The 25635-nt window shown below is 39.4% G+C and overlaps 1 protein-coding gene across 1 annotated transcript in view; it reads right to left on the bottom strand.

Annotated features, from left to right (window-relative positions):
* Positions 1 to 25635, bottom strand: part of Tenm1 (teneurin transmembrane protein 1) — an 873778-nt gene that overhangs the window by 29349 nt on the left and 818794 nt on the right. The window contains exons 26-27 of the mRNA XM_008833909.1: positions 10118 to 10484; positions 8035 to 8545 (exon numbers count right to left, since the gene is read on the bottom strand). Of these exons, the coding sequence (XP_008832131.1) occupies positions 8035 to 8545; positions 10118 to 10484 (878 nt within the window). The remainder of the gene's footprint in view (positions 1 to 8034; positions 8546 to 10117; positions 10485 to 25635) is intronic.

The following is a 25635-nucleotide window of genomic DNA, read 5'->3' as shown; positions in this document are numbered from 1 at the left end:
GTTTCTGCAGTGAGGGTCAGTCCCACAGGGCTCCCAGTAGTGAAGTGTTAAGCACACTTACCATTTGGTTCAGCACTAGGCTGTGGGAATGAGTGTGTGTATATGTGCATGTGTGTGCACGTCTGTGTCCTGATGGAGCACAGAAAACACTTGTAAAGGAAATTTAGTACTCATTCTTATCCTTGAAGAGGATACATTTTAGTTGGGAGAAGTTATATTTATACATTATTAAAAACATATTTGTCTAATATTTTCTCATAAAGGATAGTATGATCTTTCCCTTAAGGACCCATTTAAGGAAGTTCTAAACTGTGAAGAAAGTAGAAGCTTCCCCACCTTTGCTTATAAAAGTATTCAGATTAATAAATGCATGATTCATTATATTTTTAAAGGAAGGACAAAGGAGTCAGACCGCTTTACTTTCTCAGGTCAAAACTGAACAACTTAATAAGCATTCTTTAGGAAAGAGTGGATCCCATTTTCCTCACAAGGAATTGTGTTTGGCTTCCTGTGATTCACTGCCAAGTCCATGATGCCTATTTGTTTTCATTTGACTTTCACTCAACTTATATCAGTGATGTGCTATGTCCTGGGCTTGCAATGAAATCCACAGTCTAGTAGGGCAGATAAAACATGCACACACAGAATTCTAATCCTTGGATACTGTCATGTACTTCTGTAAAGAAAGAACTGTAATGAAATTTAGAACCTCTCCCCCATCCACACAAAAATCAATAAAAATATACATAAACAGAAGGGATTGTAGAAGCCTGGTAATGGTAGAGGTGAATTCCTGCTGGGCTGAGCAGAAGAGGACATGATAGTGTTTGAATCCTGAAAGATGTGCAGAGATTAAGAGGGAAAGAAGCCATTGGAAATAAACTGAGGGCAGAGAGACAAACACACAAGTGGGTGGGATGTTCACTGGGAAAATGATGTTTATGCACAAGCTGCTTTCCTTTAAGAGGGAAGTATGAGGTAAGGTAGAGAGACCAGCTGGGGCCCGAGAACTGGGGAGTTGGTGTACCAGGATCTGGGGGTAAACCTGATGTTAATAGGTAATGTAGAGGCATGGAAAACTTTTCAAGGGTGGAAAAAATTTTCAAGGGGGAGAATAGGAAGCTCTGAACAACGCTTGATGTTAATGAATTGTAAATGGGGAGACCTTGGGTGGGAGGAACTGTAAGGAGGCTGTGGCTTCAGTTTCCCTAAGAGAAGATGGTACACTCTTGTCTTGATGAAATGTATTGCGACTGCCTGTCAATGGGACTTGTCTTCCTCAATAGACTATAAGATCACATCATCTGGTATCTCAATCATCTTTTCATTCACAGAGTCTGACAAAGAGCAGATTCTCCCTAAGCAGGAGTGGATATGAGAAACAAGGGGTGAGAGAACAGCCGGAATCATCTATAGAAGTTTTTGAGAGGGCGGACTTGTTTGCTTAGATGTCCTGTGCAGTGCAGATAAGTGTTTTTAACAACCTTTGGAAGATTTTCTGTGCCTCTGTTACTTTTGTGTGCTCTCTATCTTTATTTTAATTCTGTATAGAATCACCACAATTCTGTTTGTTTTGTTTTTGAGCCTTATCAAGGGCACAAGGTACAAAGAGAGGGGGGTGTTTGAACAAAGATATTGGGTCTATCTTCTGATACCTGAAGGAACACTCCATTTTATATTCTTGTTTATGTGTGTAGTGAGTTCCTTTATTGTTTCCTTTTTTGAGACAGGGCCTCATGAATTCCAGGTAGGCCTAACATCTTCTAGGTACCTGAGGTGGTGTGCGCCACTATATGTGGTTTGATGTGACTGGGGATAGAGCCTGCAGTTTGTGCATACTATGTAAACACTTTACTAACTGAACTATGCCCTCATTCTCCTTTCTTATTTAATTGTAGCCCCTTCCTGACCAGGATTCAGTGGCCTGCACCCTATAACACTTTACTTTCTTTTCTACTCTGGGACTCTAGAAGACACTGGAATCATATCATGTGTTTGAATGAACTGAATACCACATAGCTGTATGTGAATCATATCCTATCTTCACGCACAGATCTCATTCAGAGACATGGCCTTTGCCCTCTTCTAATCTTATCTGGGAAAAAGGGAAATCCCTTATCAGTCTTCTTTGATAAAACAGCATTTTAAAAAATAGTCTAGAAGACATCCAGAAATATTATGTCCGTAAGACTTTTTTTGTCTATGTGGAAGGAGATGCACTAACAGATTCTAGAAATGGAGAATGCAGAAGACCCAGTGATCCAAAGCTCACGTAAATACAGTGGTCCTTCCAAGTGCAGGGACTTCTACAAAAGATACAGGAAGTGAGGAACTATTAACTCAGCCTCACCTGACAGCAGACACAACTGATGCTTTGGCCCTAGTCTGGGACCTTTCCATTTAGTATAGTAGAAGACTTTACCAGGCAGTTGCCAGCAAAACAAGTAAAGGCATCATAGTTACTCTTGCAGTCCCAGGGTCGGGAAGGAGGCTTGCCTGTTGTCTGAGTGCCAAGGCCTTTCCCTTAGATCTCAGCTGTGACAGGGTCATTACAATTAGGAGCCCATCAGCTTGTCAGGCCAGAACGCGTCCCTCATTGTGCCAGTAGTCTTGTCTTGACAGTCACCTCCTTGTTACCATTTCTGTGTGGTCAGCTTTTCCCCCTGACACTCAGGACGCTTATGGGCAGTGAGGCATCAAGTACTAATACTTGGAGTGTATAATTTTGATCCTGATCCAAACAAAACAGAATTATGAAGATCAATGAACTATTTAAACAATATCTCATCATACACTAAAAGTCCCTATACTACAGCTGCACAAAAAGCTGTGTTAAGCCCTGTGTGAATTTCCCACCATTCAGGGGCATCTGTGTCATTTCTTCTCCCAATAGCTGCAGGTAATCGAAAGTTGAATGCACTATTCTAATGGTTCTTTCTACACAGCCCATCCCTGTCCTGCCAAACTTTGCATCTCTCCCTCATCTCATCTAGTTTCAGCTCAGAACAGAATTTCTGTTTCTAACTTGGTAAATAATCTATCCCTTTGAGCAAAGAAAGAAGCTACTCACTCTCTCATCTCAGAAAAACACGAGGTTTTTATTTGGCGGGGGGAGCTTGAATCTTCTACCAATCTTAGCTCTATTCTGACTCTGATTGAGATAGGAGCTCCAATCCTGTGTTCCTCAACTTGAGCAGGATGAGGAAAACCTCGAAGGAATGCCCAGAACCAGCTGGAGTACTGGGTGATATAAGCAGAATGAGTCACATGTTGAAGAAGGTAGGAGATTTAGGCACATTATTAAGGCCAGGAAGCTATGCTTTCCTACAGGTTCAGACAAGCAGGGATGGGGGCTATGTTTTGTTTACTGTTCATCATGAGAATAGCTAGCTTCTGTAGGAACAGGGACCTTCTTTTTGCAACAGATGTAATTTGGTCATAAGGGTTTCAGCATACTTCTTCCTGGAGTTAAGCAGGTGGGGGAAAGAATGATTTCCCTTCTTATCTAATGACATTCCCATATTCTGTCGTGCTCTAGTCTTCCAGCTCGCCAGACCTTGCATGGTAACTCTTGTAATCTCAAATACTCTGTCCTTTTCTGGAACACAATGTGGTAGCTGTAGAGTCAAAGGCATGACTCTAGATCTGTCTAACAAGCAAAATGAATGGACAAGTAACCTCCCTATTCTGGGATTCTGCTTCCTCATTTATAAAATGACTTCGAATGTCTCTTTGTGGACATAAAATTCTAAAATTTCTCTCGTGTTCCACATGCTTGTGTTTCTTATCTCTTGAGTCTCAGTTTTGGTTATTCTACAATGATGTTAGTAGGTATCATTTTACTCCGTTCTGGCTGAATCTTGGTGATAGGCCTGGGCTCCAATCAGTGCTTACCATACCACCCTGCCTCAAGGAGACATAAGTAGAAAGCCACTGTATAGACTGATCTGGCAGTAGCATCTTCTTCTCTACTGGGCATCATCAACTTTTATCTCTGTGTTGAATCATGTCCATCAACAAATACATTTCACCAACTTTCTTCTGTTTACTCCATTTCCCCTCCAGCCCTAATTTCTCTATTCCTGATAGCAAAGCTCCTCAAAATAATTCTTACTCACCGTGTTCAATCTCTCTCATCCTACCCACTTTTTATGAATATTGAGAAATAATTCACATGCCATAAAACTGACCATTTAAAAGGGTATAATCTAGTGATATTTAGTACATCGGCTATGCTACGCAACTATTACCATCACTTCTAGAATATTTCCATCATCCCCCAAACAAACCCTATTTCATTAGTCACCATTAATTTCTCTCCACAGCTCTTGACAACTACAGGACATAAAGTTGTATCTATTTGATTTTGCTGGATATTTTCTATAAATGTAAGCATATGCCATTTTTATTTTGTGTCTATTCTTTCACTTAATGCCTCACAGATTCATTCATTATCAAAACTTCATTTTCATTTGTGAATGAATGAATAATATCTCATGACATTGATAGACTATATTGTTTGTCCAGTCATCACTTGGTGGACACTTCTTATACTTCTTGGCTCTCATGAACAATTGTATATACATTCTTTCTTAAATCTGCTCTATTCAGGTTTGAGTCCTCTCCCATGTTCTAGTACCTTTCTTTTTCCCAGGTAAATAATGATCTTTACAGTGCAAAACTGATGGTCAATTCTGAGGACCATCTTACTTATTTTGAATATCTGACACAGCTTCATTTGGGGGGGGAGGAAGTTTTGGGGGAATCAACCAGGGTCTCGTGTATGTTAAGCAGATGATCTATCACTGAGCTATACCCTCAGCCCCTTTCTTTCTTGAATCACCTGCTTTACATAGCGATAGAGTATGAATGCATCCCCAGTTTTATATGTTGAAACTTAGTTGCTATTGTAATATCATTAAGGACTCGGGTCTTTGGGTGGTGATTAAGTTATGAGGGTTCTGTCTCCATAATTTGCAATTATGGTCTTATAAAATAGCTGCAGGGAAATAGCTTGACCCCTTTCCTCTCCACTTTCTGCCATGTGAAGACACACAGGAAGAGGCGCAGTCTCGTAAGCAGGGAGCAGCCCAGACTAGACACTAAATCTGCTGTTATTTTGCTCTTATTATACTCTCTAGCCTTTAGCATTCTAAGAAATGAATTCAGTATGACCAGACACAGCTGCATATGTGTGTATGAACATCTGCATACACACACACGCACACACACGCACACACACACACACACACACACACACACTGAATTCCTATTGTTTATAAATTCCCCAGTCTAAGGCAGTTTGTGATAGTAGCATAAATGCACTAGGATAATTAGCTTTCAGGGCATCCCCCTTTCTTAGTTCACTGGCGCTTTCTTAGTCTCTTGCTGCTTTTTCTTCCTAACCTTTATGCTAAACTATGAAGTGCTCTAGGATCATTCTGCAGTTGTCTTTTCTTCTTAGTCTATACTCACTTTTGTGGCAGTGTCATTTGTTTCATGGCCTTAAATACATTTTAAACATTGGTAGATTCTAAATGTAGATCCTCAGCATCTCTGTTCAATTCCAGATTCATCTATTTAAACTGAAATGTTTAATTGTTGCAAATAGAATTTCTAATAATTTACAATTCTTCTTGCATAATTTTTCTTTCTAGGAATAGAAACTTTAAATATGGACTTGCTCAGGCCAAAATCTTTGGCCTTGTCTTTGAGTCCTCTTTCTTGAAAATCCCACGTCTGATCCATTAATAAGTACTGATAGCTCTTATTGCCAAAATGTATTCAGAATTTTGATAGATCTTTAATTATTACATTTTACTTATTTATTTAGTGTGTGTGTGCATGCATGCCTGCACATGTGCCTGTGCCACTGTACATATGTGCAGGTCAGATGACAACTTGTAGCAGTCAGTTCTCTCCTACCACGTAAGTCTCAGGGATGGAACTCAAGATATCAGTCTTGGCAGCAAGAGGTTGCCTGCTGAGCCATCTGGGCAGCCTTGGAAGTTTTATACATCATATGTTATATACATACACACATAAATATATATATATATAAATATTTCCATATAACATCGCTATCTGAAAGTTCTATATAACTTATTTATCTCCCTCCAATACAAGGTAAGCTCCATAAATGTATGGAGCCTCTCTCTTTTGTTACTGGCTGTATCCCTAGCACTTAACAAACATGTCCAGCCTGTAGTCTACAGGCTACAAGCACCTTAGGAGGATATCTATAAATGAAGCCCAAACAAAATCATAAACTTACGTAAAATATTAAGACATTTTGTGTTTCATAAAATTTGATTTCACAGTTCTCAAGTGTGAACTTTGTAGATGATAATATTTTGTCTCAATGTCAGAAGGTTAGAAATGCCTAAAACACTGTGTGGTACATAATAAATGCTCAACAAATATTTGTTGAGTAGATAAAAAGAAAACAGCTTACTTGGTTGTTTTGAAAACTAGCTGATACTCAACCATTTCTTTTGGGGGGGTAAAACACTGAATTCAGTTAGCAGGTTTTAAAATAGTGGGGCTTTTTTTGGTCTAATTTTAGCTTGAATATGGTTTGGCATGAGATGTTTTTCAAAAAGACATTAAAGTTTCTCATTTAGAAATTAACTTTCCTAAGGGAAGAATATTTTTAAGCATGGCCTGTTGACATCTACTGGGCTTTGAATTTTGGACATTTGAGTGAATCAAGCCTAATTTTTTTTGCCTTAGTTACTTCATCTGTAGAATGGGAATGCTGGGAGCGCTTATCCTGTGCTGTTACTGTGAGAATCAAATAAAATAGTATATGCTGCTAATTGCCTAGCACAATACCTAAGAGTTAGGAAATCTTTTAGAGAACAGAAGTTTTTATTATTCTTATTAAGATGTAAGAGAACTTTTTCAAACAACAGAGGAAGACCTGCAACAGAAACAATTGAATACATTTCTCTAAGTGAAACTGGAATAGCTGTCCGGCTCTTTTGTGTAAATGGCATTTCTTTGGGAAATGATCCAAGCTTTGAGGGCAATTCCTTTGTCCTTTTCCTCAGGAGGCTTTTGTGGGCCTGGACAGATTTGTCTCTACATCCTCACAAGAGCAGTCACACTGCGAACTCATCATACTTAATGCCCCCACTTCTTAAAGCCTTCAATTTTTACTGCCATCCCAGGTTCTGGGTTCTGAATCCAGTGATTAACATCACTCAATATATGTGAGAATTTCAGCCATTTCCTTTGTGTGGAAAGTGCTTCCCGAGTGCTGGCACTCTAGCTTGCTAAATGGGTTGACTTGGAAGCAAGTTTGCCCGGGCTTCAAGAGGTAAGGACAATGAATGATATCTGTATCTGTGCCATGAGCAGCTCGTCAGATATATCTTTGTGTTAATTTCTAGTCAAACAAGGCTATCACGGATCCAGTCCGTAAATGCCATTGCATGCTTTATTTGTCCACTTGCACAGGGACACCGAGGAAGCTCAAGCCTCTACAGGAGCATTTGGCTCCACATTCGAAGAAGCAGCCAGTGCCTAGGGCTGCTAGTCAGTATCTGAGCCACATAATTTTACATTTGCCTCCCAGGGTTTATTTCTTGCACTCTGATTTCATTCTTATCTCCGGCAGCAACTTCTTCTGAGTTGGGCTGGGCATGCATTCATTTATTCACTCATTAAACCCTACAGAGATCAATAAATACTTGTTAAATCACACAACTTCTTTGCTGCTTTAGAAGTATCTTTTGGTTTTGTTATTTAGATGCAATTTTACTGTTTCTTCCTAGAGATGCTGTAAATTTTTTGAGTATATGGACTTGCACCTCATTCCTGTTTCTTGCAATGCCACACTGTGCTCTGGGAAAATGAATCCTACCCTAGGAGCTGGGTCAAATTGTCTCATTGACTATTTTTTTTTTTAAAAACTGTGATTGTTAGGAGAAAATAGCATGCAACAACCAGCAATTACTGACCCGTTTTCCTACTATAATGCAACTTCAAAGAACAGCCTAACAAAGGCTGTGTTGAGAATTAGAAACTTACTCATAAACAGTTGTCCATCCATTTTCATTACTTTTGGTTGCTAGAAGTCCTGTGTTTCCTGGATAGGTCATCAAGGCCAGATTGTAGCCTTGGGCTGACACTCTTTTCAGGACTCCGTTGCTGCTTATGGTTAGCCAGTATACCTGCCCACCAGGCACCACAAGCCACAGAGGCATGCCCCCTGCATCCCGGCGAATATGCACTGAATTGCCATTGCTGCTGGTGATTGCGCCCAAATCACCTTCAGCATTGTAGGTGAAGTTATACACATAGTCCCTTGTGATCAAGTTCATGGTGTGGAGGTGGGTGCCATTGACAGTGAACTGGTAGAGTTCTTCATCAGCAGGGGAGGCGATTTCATAAAGGTTCATATCATTGAGATGGGCTTGGTTCCTGCTGATGGTACGAATACGAATATTGCCAAGGTCTGCTACATAGAGGGTACCATCAGGCGACATTGCTAAGGAGGAAGGGGCTTTCATCTTTGCATCTTTGGCATAGCCACCATCACCTGTGAGAGGGAGAGAATCTGATTTTAATAATTGCCATGACAAGCACTTGCATGAGCATATCCTACATGGAAAGCAATACACATCAAGAACCATTTTAACAGGAAAACAATGAGTGCACCAGTGTTCTTTGCATAACCCCTCCAGACAATTTTGAAACCCATTATTCAAAAGATTATAATTCCTGAGTTAGTACCACTAAAGATGAACAGTAAGATGTAATTATCTCAGTTACACCGATTTTGTGAATTCCTAAATCCTGCTGTTCACAATCTATTGTAGTGAGAGATACAAGAAAAGCAAATAATGATAGCCACACAAAATCTGCCTGAAAACCCATGAGACGAATGCCTGTCACTGCTTGTAGGATTCTGTTTCAGGATTTTCTAGCCCTACCATGCCTAGAGGCCCTTTCTTCTGCTAATTCCCATTGTTCTGGTGTCAAAATATACTAAGTCTGCAAGTGCAACAAATTATTCAGAATATCGAATTTGATAACTTGGATAAACATGAGATTTGCCTTGAATGAAAGATACAAATTGCTAAAATATCTATAAAACTCAGCTGGGCATGGTGGTACATGCCTTTAATCCCAGATCTTGTGAGGCGGAGGCAGGCACATCTCTGTGAGATGGAGGCGAGCCTGGTTTACATAGTCAGTTCCAGGCCTGCTGGGGACAGGGAGACTCTATCTCAGAAAAAAGAGAAAATATCTGTAAAACTCGTTAACCAAGAATACACTGGAAATACTGAACAAAGCCATATTGGTCAAATTTCTGAACCAGGATCCCCTTGGCCTAAGGAAAAACAAAACGTATGAAGACCATTCAGTCTTGGATGAGTAGCATAATTGGACTTCACACAGTATGGAGGGATTTACACTTCCCAGACTGAATATATTTGCTGACATTTAGAGGTCTATTTGTTATCTCTAACAACCACCTCATTTTTTTTTCAGGGGAAAGAAGGCTTCCCCTCATCTTATTTCGAATAAAATTAAAGGACACTGTTGGTTACAGAGTTTTAGAGTTTTGAAAAACAGGTAGATAGCAGTCCGGTGTTGGAGAACTTTCCATTGTGGGATTTAATTTTGCCTGTGCATCCTCAAAGCATTTTACCTGTGTCCCTTTGAGTGTCGAATAGCACATACTTTTAATGTGAAAAGTAGTCACTTGGGGTATTATATTTTCCTTAATGAAATCAGTAAATATTTTTAAACCTCTTTTCCTTTCTCTAAAGCACAAACAATGCCACAGTCTTATACTTGTATAACGATGCTGATTTTCTAAGACTCTAAAATATGTTACATTAGTTTATTCTCAGAACAGCAAGGTGACACAATAGAGAAATATACTTATCTATATTTAACAAGTAAGGCAAATGAATCATGAAAAGGTTTTGTGGTTTTCCTGGGTCAATCAGCTGTCAGAGCTGACTTCCTACTCATTGCTTTTTCCACTAGCCCACACAATTGTTTATAAGGATTCCTTTTGTTTTCCTGAAGCCTTTTCTGACGCACATTTTACTTCTGAAAACGGAGAGGGGGAGCTGGTGAATTGCTGAAAAGGTCATACCTGAAAAACAGTCACAGTTGGGATCAATTTTGCAGTCGCAGTCAGTGGGGGCACCAGCGATGATGGAGATCTCCCCATTGGTGGTCACTTGCTGAATGCGGTTCACTTTCCTTTCGTCTGTTTCAGCGATGAAGAGCAGCCCGCTGTGGGAGACGCTGATGGCCCTAGCAGACTCCAGAGTAGAGTGAATTGCTACCTTGCTGACCAAGAAATGATCGATGCCCGGCACCTGGCAGTGAATGGGGCGCCCTGCAATGATCCGCACACGCCTGTTCTCAGATATTTGCAGCACAATGTTGTTATCCAGGACATACAATGAATTGTCCATGGGATTGACTGCAAGGTCTGTTGGCCACTCTAATCGCACCTGCAAAAAGAACAGAACACACACCATTAAGTTACCATATCTTTCCAGAGGCAATTCTACATTGAAAGAAAGAAATAGCTTACTGTTTCCAGAATCTTACCAGATTTCAGCAAGATTGACATTGCCTGGTGGTGAGGACTGGGTGGGTAATCACATGCTCTGGTAAACATATTTGTCATCTATGCCATTTCCAGCATAATGTAAATTGTTTTCTATAATCCCAGATATATCTAGAAGAGTGGGTCTCACAGTATAGTCTCTGAACTACCACAGCATCACTTGGGTAGTTGTTAGACATATAAATTCTTAGGCCCCATTCCAGACCTATCCAATCATAAACCCTGGGGGTGGAGACCCAGCCATTTCTGTTTTAAGAAAATGTTTGGATGATTCTGAAGACAACTGCTCTATGGATTCAGGATCACTGTAGATATACAAATTTCTCTTAGTGTCTTGTACATGCTCAGAAAAGCAATGTCATTAAGGCTTTTGGACAGTAGGGTGCTTGAGAAACTAGATGACAGTCTTCTGAGCAGTACTGGCCATTAGCATAGACCTAATATTATCTCCTACATTATGCAGGTATAGTACATCAGCTGTTGAATTGAAGTCCTAGGTTGTAGCATACTGCTCACTCAGCTGGGTCTTGTTTACTCCTTTGGTCTTCTTCCTTGGCAAAGAAGCAGGCTGATTTGTTATCTCACAGAATGTTTCCTCAAAACCTTCTCTGGGCTAAGCTTTATGTTAGGCTTTACGGTTTAAAAAATTTCCATGGCAAAAGCCCGTGCTCTCAAAATAACCACTAGAGCTCTTGAAAAGAACTACTAGCAATTACTCTTCCTCTTATGAGAAGGAAGCAAAGACAGGGTATGAGAGCACTTCACCTGGACTTGGAGGCAGGGTATTACTAAATAAGACAATATTTAAATCAAGGTTGAAATGACCCATAGGAGAGAAGTAGCATGAACTTGAGGGTAACTTGGGGTAGAATGAACAGCATGGGTAAAGGCCTAACCATTAGAGACAGCATGGCCCAGCCAGGCTACAACAAATATTTCAGTATGGTTAATACAATTTTGGTACGTGGAAATACTGGATAACACCAACCAAGAGGTAGACAGCAACAAGATTTTACAGAGAAAATCTTGTCTTTTTCAAATTCACATCTTGTGTTACTAACTTCCAGTGTGACTACATTTGGAGATAGGGTCTTGAAAGAGCAAAGGATGATTGTTGAGATTATAAGGGTGGATCCCTAATCCAAATGACAAGTGTATTTATGATGATGGAGATGCCAGGACTGCAAACACCCAGAAGATAACTATATATGAACATATCAAGAAGCTGGGTAACTATTTTCACAGAGAGAAGTCTCAGGAAAAATCAAATGTGCCAATACCTTGTTCTTGATCTTGTAGCATGCAGAGGTGTGATAAAATGAATTTCTGTACTTTAAGCCACCTAATCTTTGATATTTTTTCATGACATGTGTAGCAAGCAAATACACCAGCTAATGAAGGGAAATACACATTCAGTTTTATTGTTATGACTCCCGGAAGCCACTGAAGGGTTTTAAGTAGGAGTGGGACATAGTGATACATGGGTTTTAGTAGATGGATCCTATTGTCTGCTGTTGAGACAATGTTGGAGGCAGATATAGGCAGTTAGGAAGCTTCTGCAGCAGCCCAGGTAAACGAGGATGACAGTGTAGCATATTGAGAGTACCTAGATTTAAGATGTGTTAGAAAGTAGAAAAATGACTCTCTGTCTCTGTCTCTGTCTCTGTCTCTCTCTCTCATCTTTTTCTCCCCCCCCCCAGTCTAGTATGCCCTGTCCAAGTGCTGTGGTAGACAGGGACACACGGACTGAATAAACATGGCTCCGATGTAATTCCTTTCTGGCCATGAGTTGGTTCAGTGCCTGCCCTGACATTTCCCAATAGTGACTATCCCTGGGCACTTCTCAGAGAACAGTGCTCCATGTTCTGCTCCCACTTCACCATTCATTACTGTTCATTTCTCTCCTTTCAGCTAGACAAAGGCAGAAAAAAAAGTTTCATTCATGGCTAAAATAGTGACAGTAATATAACTATTCTTTTTTGCTTTGAGTGAAAGCTGCAGGAAGGCTTTGTTTTAGTCATGGAATCTGAAAGTCTGGAAAGAAGATATGAGCTGTCATTGCACACCGAGGGCCACTTCTTTGTCAGCTGAAAGAGTCCTGCCACACAGCCAAAAATGAAGTGGAAACAGGCCACATCTGATATCCAAGACAAGAAATTCTCTTTACTTGTGCCCAGTAAGGGAGGGGAACTGGTGCTGTGAGGAGGACAAAAGTTGCCTTTGGCCTTTCCTATTGCCTTTCCACAGAGGGTGCTCGGCCCCCATGTTTGAGTGTTTCCAGATGCCTAGCATCTCTGTGTGCCCTCCACCTCCACCTCCAGAAAATCTGGCCTTCTCTGGTCAGTACCATATGCCTCTGGGCGGCTAGGAAGGAATTTGAGTGCTAATGGGGTATAAAGCTCAGCTTGTATTATGCATGTTCTACAGAGCCTTTCAGACTGAGGCCATTGGATAAACATTAAACACCAGCCTTAACAGCTCCCAGAACAGTTTGTGGTGATGTGTTCCTCAGTTCGTCTGTCTGAGGTCTTTACATGTCAGTGCGCTGCCACTGAGAGAGCAAGGGAGTGCCTGCTGCCACTGTTTTTGCTGGTGCTGGTGCTGCAGTGGGTGCTGACTCTCCCTTTGCTGTGGGCCCCCACCTTGGACCTCGACACACATTATCAAGCTTGTATAGATGCTGTCTGTGTGCACTAGTCCTATGGAACATGGTCCCCCAGGAAATAAGCCAGGGCTGGCTGAGGAAGAGGAAATGAATTTATTTCAGTACAACACTCTGATTTTGATCCAGTCTGAAGTCAGTGACCCAGAAAAAACGAATCTGGCAGAAATGACGTTCTAATTATCCCCACTCTGGGAGCCAAAGCAGGGGCAGAGGCCAAGGATGGCGCACACCTGGCAGAAGCTACAGGAGGAACACATTTTGGACTCCTCTCAGCTATCAACGATGCCTCTGAGATGAAGGCTGGAAGTGAGAAAATAAGCTGTTCAATTCTCCAACTCTCCCAACCCGATTTCAGCCAATAGTATTGGTGTCATGTTTATCAGATTTAATATTGCCTCAAAAATACATCAGCTATCGTGTCTGTTTCCTTTTCTATCAAATAAGTTACCCTCTGGCAGTTTCCTGTGACTAAAGTGGCCTTTGTGGTTTTGAGACACTTTCTATACCAATAACACAGAACCCTTTAATTTCCATGTGATTTGGCAGAGCAGTTTGTCTATGAAATCTGCTCTGATGAAAGATATGTGCCTGCTTAGTAGTCAAGGGGATGTCTTTTCAGAAGACGGACCTTTTTGTTGCCTTTAGGTTGTCAGTTCCTTTTTTTTGTCCTTCTCATGTTAAATACTTCCATTTCTAGGTAAATTGCCAAGGAACCGGCGCCTTACACCCACACAATAGAAACACAGCACTTACTATTAAGGCGTTTCCATAATAAGCAATCTGACATATAGAATGAAGTTTGGAGGCTGATTCTCACAGCTGGAATGAGCATCTATTAGTTGCGCAGGGAATCTCAGAACTGTTTGATACTGAGATGGCTCTAAGGTTAACGTTCAGAAGCTGCTGACATTTGTAAAACTATTTTATTGTGAGTGGGGGTTGTGTGTGATGGTAGAAAAACGTGCTTTCTTTTGGGGTGGGAGTAGAAAGAGATGAAAGAGCAGTGCTGAAGTCTGTGCACACTCTGCTCAGTGACCCGGCCTGCAGGCAAACCATTAGGTCTAATTCATGCTGCTTGCCCCACCTTGTAAAAATACACTCATTTGTTCAAAATGTCAAAATGTATTTAAGCAAAACTAGCATTAAAGTTCACCGGCATAGCCGCAAGCTGGTGGAATTTGCCCATCTCCCAACAACCTTCCCTGAGGAATAACCCTGAGCAGAAATGAGCGCTTGGTTGGGATGTCAGCCCCTGATGGCACTATGTCTTCCTATGGTAATTGGAAACTTGCCTTGAAGGGAGCTGACTCTCAGGTCAAACAGTCTCATGCTTGATTTTTTAAGGATCCAGCTAATTTTGACCTCAGTAGCAGTTTATAAGACAGCAGGATCCTACAGGGCAAAACCTCGGTGAAAAATCATTATCTAAATATGAGCCCTTTGATTAGAATGAGTTAGAAGTTATAGGACTAATGTCACAACAAAGATATAGACCATCCTTTATGTACTTGGGCTCCCTCTAACAGTTTGACTGCAGGTTTCCATTCCTTACTCATGTGTAGCAAGGAAAATAGGCTAATAATTGTGTGTACATATATGTCATATTTATTTATCTACTTATTTAATTATTATCATATGCATTAAATGATATAGTCATTTAAGGTACTCAGCCAGGCGTTCAGCACATAGTAGGGGAAACTAAGTGATAATAATAGTTTCATAGCCATGGATGTTTAGAGGCAGTCCAGTAATAATTCAATGTAGTTCCCTTTCAACTCTTTCCTAAATGTCAGTTGCCCATAATATGACTTTCATGAATTTTGCTTTACCTGTAACCAACTACAATTGACTTAATATTTTTCTTTAAACTGACCTACTTATTAAATTTGAATAGGTACTGTCTGTTTCTTTGAATTGGTACTAATCTATAGCACCTACAAAATTCCAGGAGCACTGATTTGGGTCATAAGTAGAAGTAGTATTTGTTGAGTGCTTCCTAGGTATCAGGCCCTTTCCAAGGATAGCACTGTATGTATTTCAGAAAGAAATCATTTGAGAAAAATGACTTCTGTTCTCAATTTCCTATATTTCTACCCTTCATTAGTTCACTTAGTAAGTGATGGAAGGCAGGTCTAGAAATACGTCCTTCGGCAAAGTAAATGCATGCCCAAAGTCACATCACATGAACACAAGGTAAGAGGGAGTTTAGGCAAGATTCTTAGAAGTGAAAACCAATAGAACAGAAGTGTCAGGAGGAGCAAGGTGGGAAGAGTGATCTCAGTGGAGGGAAAATAGAAAAAAGCAAAGAAACATGAAATCATATGGGAGCAGGGTGACTATGGACTAGGATTGCTTAGGTATCAAACATGTAGTTATTAGTGACAAATGGTGTTCTAGATGTTTGCTAGAGAGTAGGGTCCGGTTCTAAGGCACCATTTTCTGTTGATGTTATTACCATGCATTTTTAAGAGGTTTAGCAGTATTGTTCTGTGGATGGTAGTAGCACCTTTAACTCCAGTTATAACAGCCAAAAACAGTATATGTCCTCTTAGGGACGAAACTGTCCCTTGTTGAAAACCACTGGACTAAGCCTTAGAGGGATATATATATATCTCCTAAGACCTTTAGATTTAAGCTGTAGGTGGTAGGTAAGGAGTCAATGAAGATCTTAAAAAGTGGACAGTTGACAAGGTCAGATTAGTATTTCAGAAACATTACTTAGTGTGAAGCTTGGGGGACAGACTGGAGGGAGGGAAAACTAGCTGCAGGATGTTCAAATTGAAGACCAGCTATTTATCAGGGCATCTATCCATTAAAGTGTCCTTTCACCCAACTATCTGTCACAGGAGACCCTCTCTTCCTAGCAATTGGCATGCGGAACACTGTTTTTCATTCTGATTTAGAAAGATATGCAACAGTCTGGCAAAAGCTATGTGCTCTATAAAAGGAAGGCTCAGGTGTAGTACAGTAAAGGGGTTAGGAGCCTCAGGGTCTGAAGGTGAAACTTCCCAGATAAAAATTTCAAATGATATTATTTGCTATTTCTGTAGCCTCAGAAAAACCGATTAACATACATAAATTTACATTTTTAGCATGTAGAAATTAAGTAACATAATACCTTCTCAAAATTCTTAATGCATTATTGTTATACCCACAGATTAATGCGTCTCAGAACTCTCAGCAGAGAAGTTTCCTTATGCAACAGGTGGTAATTAACACAGAAACTCACAACTGGCTAATGTGCAGAGAACAAGAGGCTGTAGAGTACTTATCACTGAATAGGACACCTATATCAAACCTCTTCCATCTCAAGACTGAGGGATCATTGTGGAAGAGGAGACAAAGATTGCAAGAGCCAGAGGTGGTGGATAAGCACAAAGAAACAGTTTTCCAGACAACTTGTCAGTCACACATGTGGAATCACAGCTATGGTGACAGCACACACAAGTACCATGTAAGCTCAAATCAGAAAAAAAATCCAGTATAGACATGTGGAAGTAGGTAAGAAGCTTCAAATCCACCTAAAGAAATTGTGGCTACTGATGTCTGCTGAAAGAGGGATTGACCGTCTGTTACAGGGGTGGAATTCTTTGTAGGCTAACCAGGCTTCAGTGGATGGACTCACATTGAAAAACATTTGGAGACACAAATTAGACTCTAATAACCCTTACTATACATAATAGAGTACATCAAACTGGTTGGGGGTCAGTGAGGTAGGTGCAGATAAGGGAGGGTATTTAAATACCATCAAATTATATTTTATGAAAATCAGAAAAATTCAGTTAAAAATTCCAAGAAGTCAATGAAAACAAACAAAACTCAAAAATGTACAAATCACCAGAGTGTCTACTACACAGGAAGAGCTCTGTAAAGGGTGGTGATTATTTAATTATGGAATATGTCTGGGTTTGCTCTGGTCCCTGCCCCACTACTGCAATGCTTTCTTCCTTGGACATCCTATGAACTCTTAAGCTTTATTAAGACTATTGCGCACTCAAACTCTTTCAAGATCTCCTCTGATTCTATAGCATGAGCCACTTGTTCATTTGCTTTATTCTCCCCTAACATTCCTTTCATTTTTCTTTCTATTCCTTTTATCTTTCTAAGCTATGTCTCCTTTAAGGAGACATATGGCTTATGTTGGGGTGTATTATCTCACATAAATTTGTCAGTGAATTTCATAGCTATTATTTTACCTTATTTCTTGGGCTATTTTGTTATTTGTAATGGTACTCTGGGTGAAATACCAAGCATAGAACATGCGACTTTAATTTCCTTTCTCTGGCAATATATGTCTATTTGTCCTCTCTTCCACACTATGCAAGACACTAAAAAATGAGTTGTAATGAAGACAGAATGGATTCCTCCCCTCATGTAGCTTACAGTCTTTTCTAAATTCACTTCTTTTAGTTTTCGGTATGTATAAGGGCCAGCCGATGGCATGTAACAATCATGTCCATTCTTTCTATTTACTTTAAGAAATTAATTTTTATGGAAATGCCTCAGAAACATAATATGACTATTAGAGTATTTTATAATTTCCATCAAGTGCTAGCAAGTTCTATCCCCAATGTTTAACTGGTCTGTGGAAACCCAGTTGTTTCTCAAAGGTCCTGCCTCCTCATCACAAACATGGTGCTTCTGATCTCCCTCTTTTAGTCCACTCTGAGCTTTGTGGCTCATTTAACAAGTGACTTTGCTGGAATTTCATGTCCAAAGATTCTTCAGTAGGACTTTCCATGAAGTGTGTGATTATCTCTTCTGATTTATAACTCCATCCCTGAGGACAATACAGTAATGGGACTGAATGTTCTGTGCCAGGTGTTCTGCCAGCTTCATGGTAGATTTCCCCATGCTTGTAAAAGCTGACAACCCCAGATTGTTCACATTACTTGTTGTCAGTTTTCAAATGGCCTTCTCATCTCTTGACACTGATACTGACTGAGTGTCTTCAAATTTATAAGGGAAAGGAAATGCTGTCTAGAGAAAGACTGGGAGTTTCTTTTCACTTGGAAATCACGATGACACCTTTGAAAGTGGTGGCCCCTATTGATCTTGGCTTTAAAGAGAGAAAATTATTAGATGAAGTATATCAAGACAACACAACCTTGCCAACAAGTAAATTATTTCCCATTATCTCAGATCCACATTCAGTAGCTTTTCATAATAGCTGGACAGTTTAAAGAACTTCTCAACCTTTGGCCAAAAACATCCACATACTCTGTCAATGTGGCTATCCAGTGAGAGCAATGAGAGAAATGGATATTTAAGAGGCATTATTCATTGCAAATGAACAACAAGTATCAAGCTAATCAAAGACTTACAATTAGGCTGATCTTTAGAATTATTTTACTACAAAACACATAGACTAAATTGTATATACTTCAGTTCCTAAATAAAGATGGAATTGGATGAAACAAAGCAAAGAAAACAAAACACCTCCATCTCACCATGAAATGAAACAAGAATTCCTAAATAGTCCTTAGTCCTGGAATATTTCATCTTCTAATAATTTCTATTTTCATAAGCAAGGCCATTAATAACCATTACTCTTTTAAGTGCTATCCTTCTTTCCAATAAGAGAAAACAAAACTTTGTCTAGGTGGTATTTCTCTGTTCTAAATTTGAAGAAGCTCAGATAGTAAGAGGGTCGATGTGAAATATCATATTTGTGCCTCTTAATATTCTTGTGTCAGAGACCTCCATTTGTAGGCCCAAATCCTTCATTCAACCAATCTTTCCTGCTTAGTAGTATATCCCCATTCTTATGTGGGCACAGTGTTGTCTAAAATGAAAGGCATTCTAGTGTTGTTTGCAGTTAGCTGTGTCCATATGACAAAGGTCCAGGCAGTATGGTGTAAAGGGAAATATGGAATCATCCATATTTGTGAATGTATAACTTAAAGGTTGGACACAAGACCCATACAAACTCAGAAGAAACCCAGCATAGAACTGGGGAAACAGGTAAGAAGTCTCAACGCAAGTTGAGAAACTATTGGCAGCTGATCACTACTGGGTGATGGAGAGTTGGTCTTTTTTAAAGGAGTAACACTAGATAGGCTAAGCAGGCTCCAGTGGGACTACTCACACTGAGGGACATCTGGGTACACAACTTGACACAATGGGCCTTAACATATATAACAGAATGCATGAAATCTGTTAGGGAGCTTTGGGGGTAAATATAAGCAAGGGGGTCTAAATGTGATTAAGATGTATGAAATGCACAAAAATTCAATAAAAATATACATTGACAGAAAAAAAAGAGCTGGCTCAACTGGAGGGAATTTTTGTGATCTCAACTTCCTTTGGAACATAGGAATATTAATGGCAAGAATTTTGATGCACATCTTGGTCCATGGCATTACCCCCAAAACGGAAGTTATGTGCTTGGATGGAAGTAATGGAGAAGCCTGGGTCCCAGATGATTTTGTAGAGCTGCCATCTCAGTCCTGAATGATACATCTAGTCTGCCTGCTATCTTGCTTACATCTGTGTTATATGGAGTTTTTCTGTTAGTCTCATTGAGATCTAATAAAAATGAACACGATGATTGAACTGCTTAGCTTTCTATGTTTAAAAAATATTTTATTTATTATTTTATTTTATGTGTATGAGTGTATTGCGTGCGTGTATGTGAGTGCACCCATGTCATGCAATGCCGCGGAGGTGAGAAGAGGGTTTCGGGTTCCCCTGGAACTGGAGTTAAGGATGGCTGGTAGCTGCCATGTGGGTGCTGAGAATTGAACCCGGGTCTTCTGCAAGAGCAGTCAGTGCTCTCAACCACTGAGCCATGTCTCCAGCCCTCAACTTTCTATTTTACTGGAGCTTTTGACTATACTATTGTAGTTATCTGGTCAAAAAGTTTCCAGTTTTGCCTCTTTGGAGTAATCACTTGTGCTTATAAAATTAAACTAAGTAAATTAATATTTGAAAGTGACTGGTGATTATGGGAAAGATAACTAAGATAGTCTTTTAAAATTGTTTCTTTGAGGGGTTGGAGAGACAGTTCAGCAGTTAAGAGCACTGGCTGCCTTTGCAGAGGACCAGGGTTCAGTTTCCAGCACCCACATGGTGGCTAACAACTGCACGTAACTCCAGATCCAGGAGAGCTAAGCCTCTTCTGACTTTCACAAGCACCAGACATGCACATAGTGCACATACATACATGAAAGCAAAATATTTGTCACATAAAATAAAAATAAGTAAACACATTTTTAATAAAAGAGATTTGCTTATATTTAACTGGTACATAAAAACCTAAAAATTGTACATAATAATGGAGTGCCACATAAAGTTTTGATACATGTGTATATTGTGTAATGTTTAAATCAGTCTAAATGCATTTATATCTTTAAGCATTTATCATTTCTTTATGGTAAAAAGTTTCAAACTCCTGTCTTCTAGCTTTTTGAAAAGTATAGTTGCATTATTGTTATCTATAGCCACCCTACTGTACACTAGAACAACAGAACATTTTGCTCCTTCGGCTGAAACTTACTACCATTGATGAGCCTCTGGTAATCCCCAGTGTACTTTCAACCTCTGTGAGATAAACATATTTATTCGAATGAGACCACACAGTGCCTGTCTTCCTGGGCTTCTCTTATCTCATTTAACACAGTAATCTCCAACTCTATGTTATAATGGCAGCCCTTGATTAAGAGGTTGGACAGTTGCTTAAATTTAATGATAACGATGAAGATAAACTTCAAGTATTAAGAACACCCAGGCCTCCATTTTGGACCATTTAAGTTGCTCTTCTAGCATCATGAGTCAGTTATTCATATCTACTGTGTCTCCATTATATTAGAAATATTCTTTGCCTTCGTATGTCTTCTGTCAGGTCTATGAGCCTACAATGGCAAGGATGAGGACTCATTCATTTTGTGATCCATCTAGTATTATAGTTAGCAAAGGTTTGTTGAGTAAAAACATCAGTGCTTCATCGACTGCAATAATTTCAGCCCATTAAAGTATTTCAAATTCCACCATGCAAATAGACTCTATGAAATACTGTTTCATCAGTATGTTCCAGTCAGTAAATCCAGGTTTCCAGATACTGATGTTAGTGGTAGTTGCTATATTTCTATAAATTTGAATTATGTTTACCGCTCATTTTATATTTAAACTTTTCTGGGCACTATATATGAATTTGTTTAGTGGGGGATTTATGACCAACACCTAAAGTTAACAAACTAATTATGTTGGTGGTATCTTACAGTTGAGGAACTCTGGTGTTTCCAATTTGGTCCAGGGATGTTGGAGACTGCCTTCTTTTAGGAAGTCTGTGAGATCAAAATTATTAATAAAGCAATTTACTATTGTACACTTGCTTATGTGTTTACACCTGAGTTTTCTAGAGCCTACATAAAGCTTTTATTTCTTTAGTTTAAAAAGTCATGGTATTAACCACATGCAAAGGCACACATCTATAATCTCAGCACTCAAAGACTGCTTAGGTTATCTGAGACTCTGAGTGCAGCCCGGGCTATACAGTGAGACTCTTTCTCATAAATAAACAAGAAAGACAACAGAAACAAAGATCTATAGCAATGAAAACAAAAACTAAAAATAAATCCCAAATAAACAAAAGAAACAACCATACTCTTAGTTTCTAATAAAGTAAATATTGACATGATTAAACTCATACAATGAAAAATCTATTTTGAGATATTTTTCAGGAGTGTAAAGGGGTCCTTGTATGCAAAACCTTGGGGATGATTAGTCTAGAGGAAAGAAACAGTGAAAGAAGCTCTCTTATTAATACAATGCTTTCATTCAGGCTCATTGAGAAACAGAGAAAAAAGCACATCTCTTCTAAGATGGCTCCTAGGTCTATAAACCCTATCCAAAAGCATACTGTTGGAGAGCCTGAAAATTCTCACTTTCTCTAGAGACTCAAAGCCTGATGGGTGTTCTAAAAGTTTGTTCTTAGAGACTCCCTCAGAACAGTCAGCACGTACGTACTCCCTATGAGTCTGCTGTGTAATTGCTACTACCTCATCTTAATAACAGGCATAATTGCTCTTAGTTTCCGTCGACCCTTTCTTGCATCTCCTTTCTGAAGCCTCAATTTTGGAAATGGCACTTGTGAATACACAGAATGCTTAACCACTTCCAGTTTTCAATTTACAGTCAAAGTCATCTATCAGCAGGAGATGAAGGCCCAGTGTGAAAACTACAGAATGTCCTTCAGACTCCACAGCTAATTTGTTTGTAAATTCAATTGTTACTGTGAGAAGAACACATTGTACACGATGCTACTTACATGATGCTTCTTGCCAATTTACGATTTGTATCTGTTGTATCTTGGGGTTTATCAATAGAGCCAAAGAAATTCACTCTTTCAGTACTTTTACAAACATATATATATATATATATATATATATATAAACACAAAAGCTTTACTGTTTTCTCTTTTGAACCCTCTAATTTTACGTATATTTATTAAATACTTATTGTATATTAATCACTGTGTGGGATACAGATACTGAAGGAGAGTGAACCAGACAGCAGTCCAAGGTAATAAATCATGTGAGGCCAGGCGATAAGACCAGGAATTCAATGATAATTCAGATTAAGGAGATCACTGTGGGTCTTCATCAAGAAGGAGGTGGAACTCTTGTTCACGTGAGTGCCAAAGTTTTGCTTGCACAGAGAAGCTGGAACTTATAAGGAAGTCCCTAAAATCATTCTTCAACCTCTTCCTGCTGAGAAGTTGCAGAAATTTGTCTGTTGCAGGTTGTTAATGTTATAGTATTGGCTCAAAAGGATAGACAAAGTTTCCAATTCCCCTTGGCACCTAAAGCAATTTACAGGTCAGAAGTACGACAGCATGGCTTTTATGAAATGGTCTGATTTCATTGATCAGCCACTTTGAGCTTATGTTTTCATTTCAGTAGTTACTGCTAACCTTTCTTGCTGATGCAATGTTTCAGAAAGAAACTATTAAAATTTTCTCCATGGAGATGTTAAGATACAAATGGGCATGGCTATGAATGGGAAGAGAAACATCACAATTCATAATTGTTCTCCTCCGAAGTTCATTTCAAGTTAGACTAGAATTCCACAGATTGTCTCTCTCATCTTAACTCTGTAACGTTTCCAAATGATAAGGACATTAATAAGAACAGATGGCATAATGAACATTTAGAAGGAGGATTTAACTGGTCATATTTCCATTAGACCTTCATTGTGCTTCCGGGTTTTGCCCAACACTTCCCCATGTGCAATACAAAACTCACACACCAAACAGATGGCCCAGCTCAAGCTTGTCCTTCCAGAACTCTGGAGACTGGCCACCTGACCACTTACCACATACATAGAGTCATTTAAGGAAGCATGCTGGCTCTAGAGTTGAGCCTGAACAAAACCAAAAAGTTGGTGATGAGTATTAAATACCTGAATTTCAATAAGAGGGGAGTCAAAATCTCCTTCATAAACACCTTGAGCAGCTCTGGTTGAAGTCTTTTAATAATGGCTTCTTACAGAGCCAGTAATGATGAAATCCTTTGTGGCAAACAGTCCACTCTAATTAGTGTTTCATCCAAACTGTAAGCATATCTGAGTGACTCCAGCAGCAACAATGACACGAAAATCTAACACCTCATTGCACAGTATGCTAGTTATTAAGCTACCGTCTCACAGCTCCAAACTCACCCCTTTAAAGACATTGCTGTGCGATGCTGGGTTTGAGACTGCACACCTTCATTTTTATTTTCCAGCTGGATTTCTGATAGATGCTGACAGTACGGAAAATAATGGGATGCCGGGAGGCTAGAGGACCGAGAAGGGACTTGCTCCTTCCCTCTTGCTTTCTATTCCTGCCAGTGTCACCACAACAGTAGTCCTTCATTCTGGCAGCACTAGCTGACTGTGCTTTCCAGCTCATTTGCATCCTCTGAGAATTAGTCTTATCATGTACTCTCACAGGTACCAAAGCCAAATTTCATTGTTATAATAAAAACATTCTTGTAAGAATGTTAGTATCCTTTTCCCAAAAGCCTAGGTCCCCCCTCCACAGAACAAAATATCCAAATTTCTAGGGTCAAACAAGCTCAGTCTCTTTATTTTTCCAGGTCTAGGGGTAGTGGCCACTTTCTGAAGATATTCTTAGTTTTTGTAAGCCTATTAACATCTGTGTAGCCTATCTCTTATATTACATAGTGTTACAATTAGGTGATTTCTCTCACTGGATCTTGATTAATATTTATAAAATGAGCCCAAATAAAAGGATAGAGTAAGACTAAAACACTATTGTAGGCTGGGGTAACAGTAAACAGGTTGTGATGGTTAGGCCTGGGAGAAGGGCCTCTAAGAATGTCTGTGGGAGATTATCTTAATTTACTGAGGTGGAAAGATCCACCCCACTGTTGGGTAGAAGCATTCCTTGAGCTTGAGATCCTGGCCTGAGTAAAAGAGAGAAAGCAAGCTGAAGATAGTATGCATGCATTTAATGCTCTCTTCTGAGTGCAGACATAAAGTGATGAGTTGCTTCAAGCTCCTGCTGTCTTGACTTCTCTACCATGATCTACTGTGCCTTTGACTGTAAGCAGAAATAAGCACTTTCTCCCTTAGTTGTTTTCATTAGAATATTTTATCACAGCAATACAAAAGAAACTAAGACATTAGTAAAGGCGAAATTAGTAAAGGTGAATGAGAACTAGCCAGGACCATCTTGTTATTAGTCAATATCTTCCTCTGCTGGCCCAGGCAGATCTTAAGTAATAGGTACTGAAATTGCAATTATAGCCTTCCCCCAAATCTGTATGAAATAAACTGCAGTGTTAGGAATTTGGTTAGGTGGGAATTTCACTCTTATCTAGAACCTTCTCTTTTCTGTGATATTTGAGAACAATTTCATACTAGATCATATGATTCTGCCACATGGCTCTTGGTGTTACGATTTTGTATTTAATGTTTATGAGGCTGACCTACAACAATATTTCCAAAGTGTTCATAATTTATTTTAGACACTAATACATTACTACATTACTAATACATTACTACATTTCTTTTGTAGTCTCACTTGGTAGTTACCTTGTCAAACTCTGGATTATTCCTTCAATGTCATCTTGCTCTGGATTTGGGCATGGGAAGTGTAGTCAGACATGAACCAAATGAATATGAGAATATACCTCAGTTTATTTTCACACCGACACTGTTGACACTGGAGAGGGCCGTGTCTTATAGACTTGAGTTAAATTTTTCCCTTAAAATTTGGAATAGCTTACAACATTTACTGGAAAAAAAAGTATGAAGCACTTGAGCATTAAGCTCTTCAAATGTTTTGGATTTACAACATTTCTTTACTAGATGAATTTCATGCCAAAAAGGAGAATGCATCTCAGGGTAAATCCCTCTCAAC

The sequence above is a fragment of the Nannospalax galili genome, unplaced genomic scaffold (genome assembly GCF_000622305.1).
Source record: "Nannospalax galili isolate Female #2095 unplaced genomic scaffold, S.galili_v1.0 scaffold75, whole genome shotgun sequence".
In the NCBI taxonomy this organism is placed as follows: domain Eukaryota; kingdom Metazoa; phylum Chordata; class Mammalia; order Rodentia; family Spalacidae; genus Nannospalax; species Nannospalax galili.
Note: the sequence above shows the minus strand (reverse complement) of the source record. Positions and strands in the feature narration are given on the sequence as shown.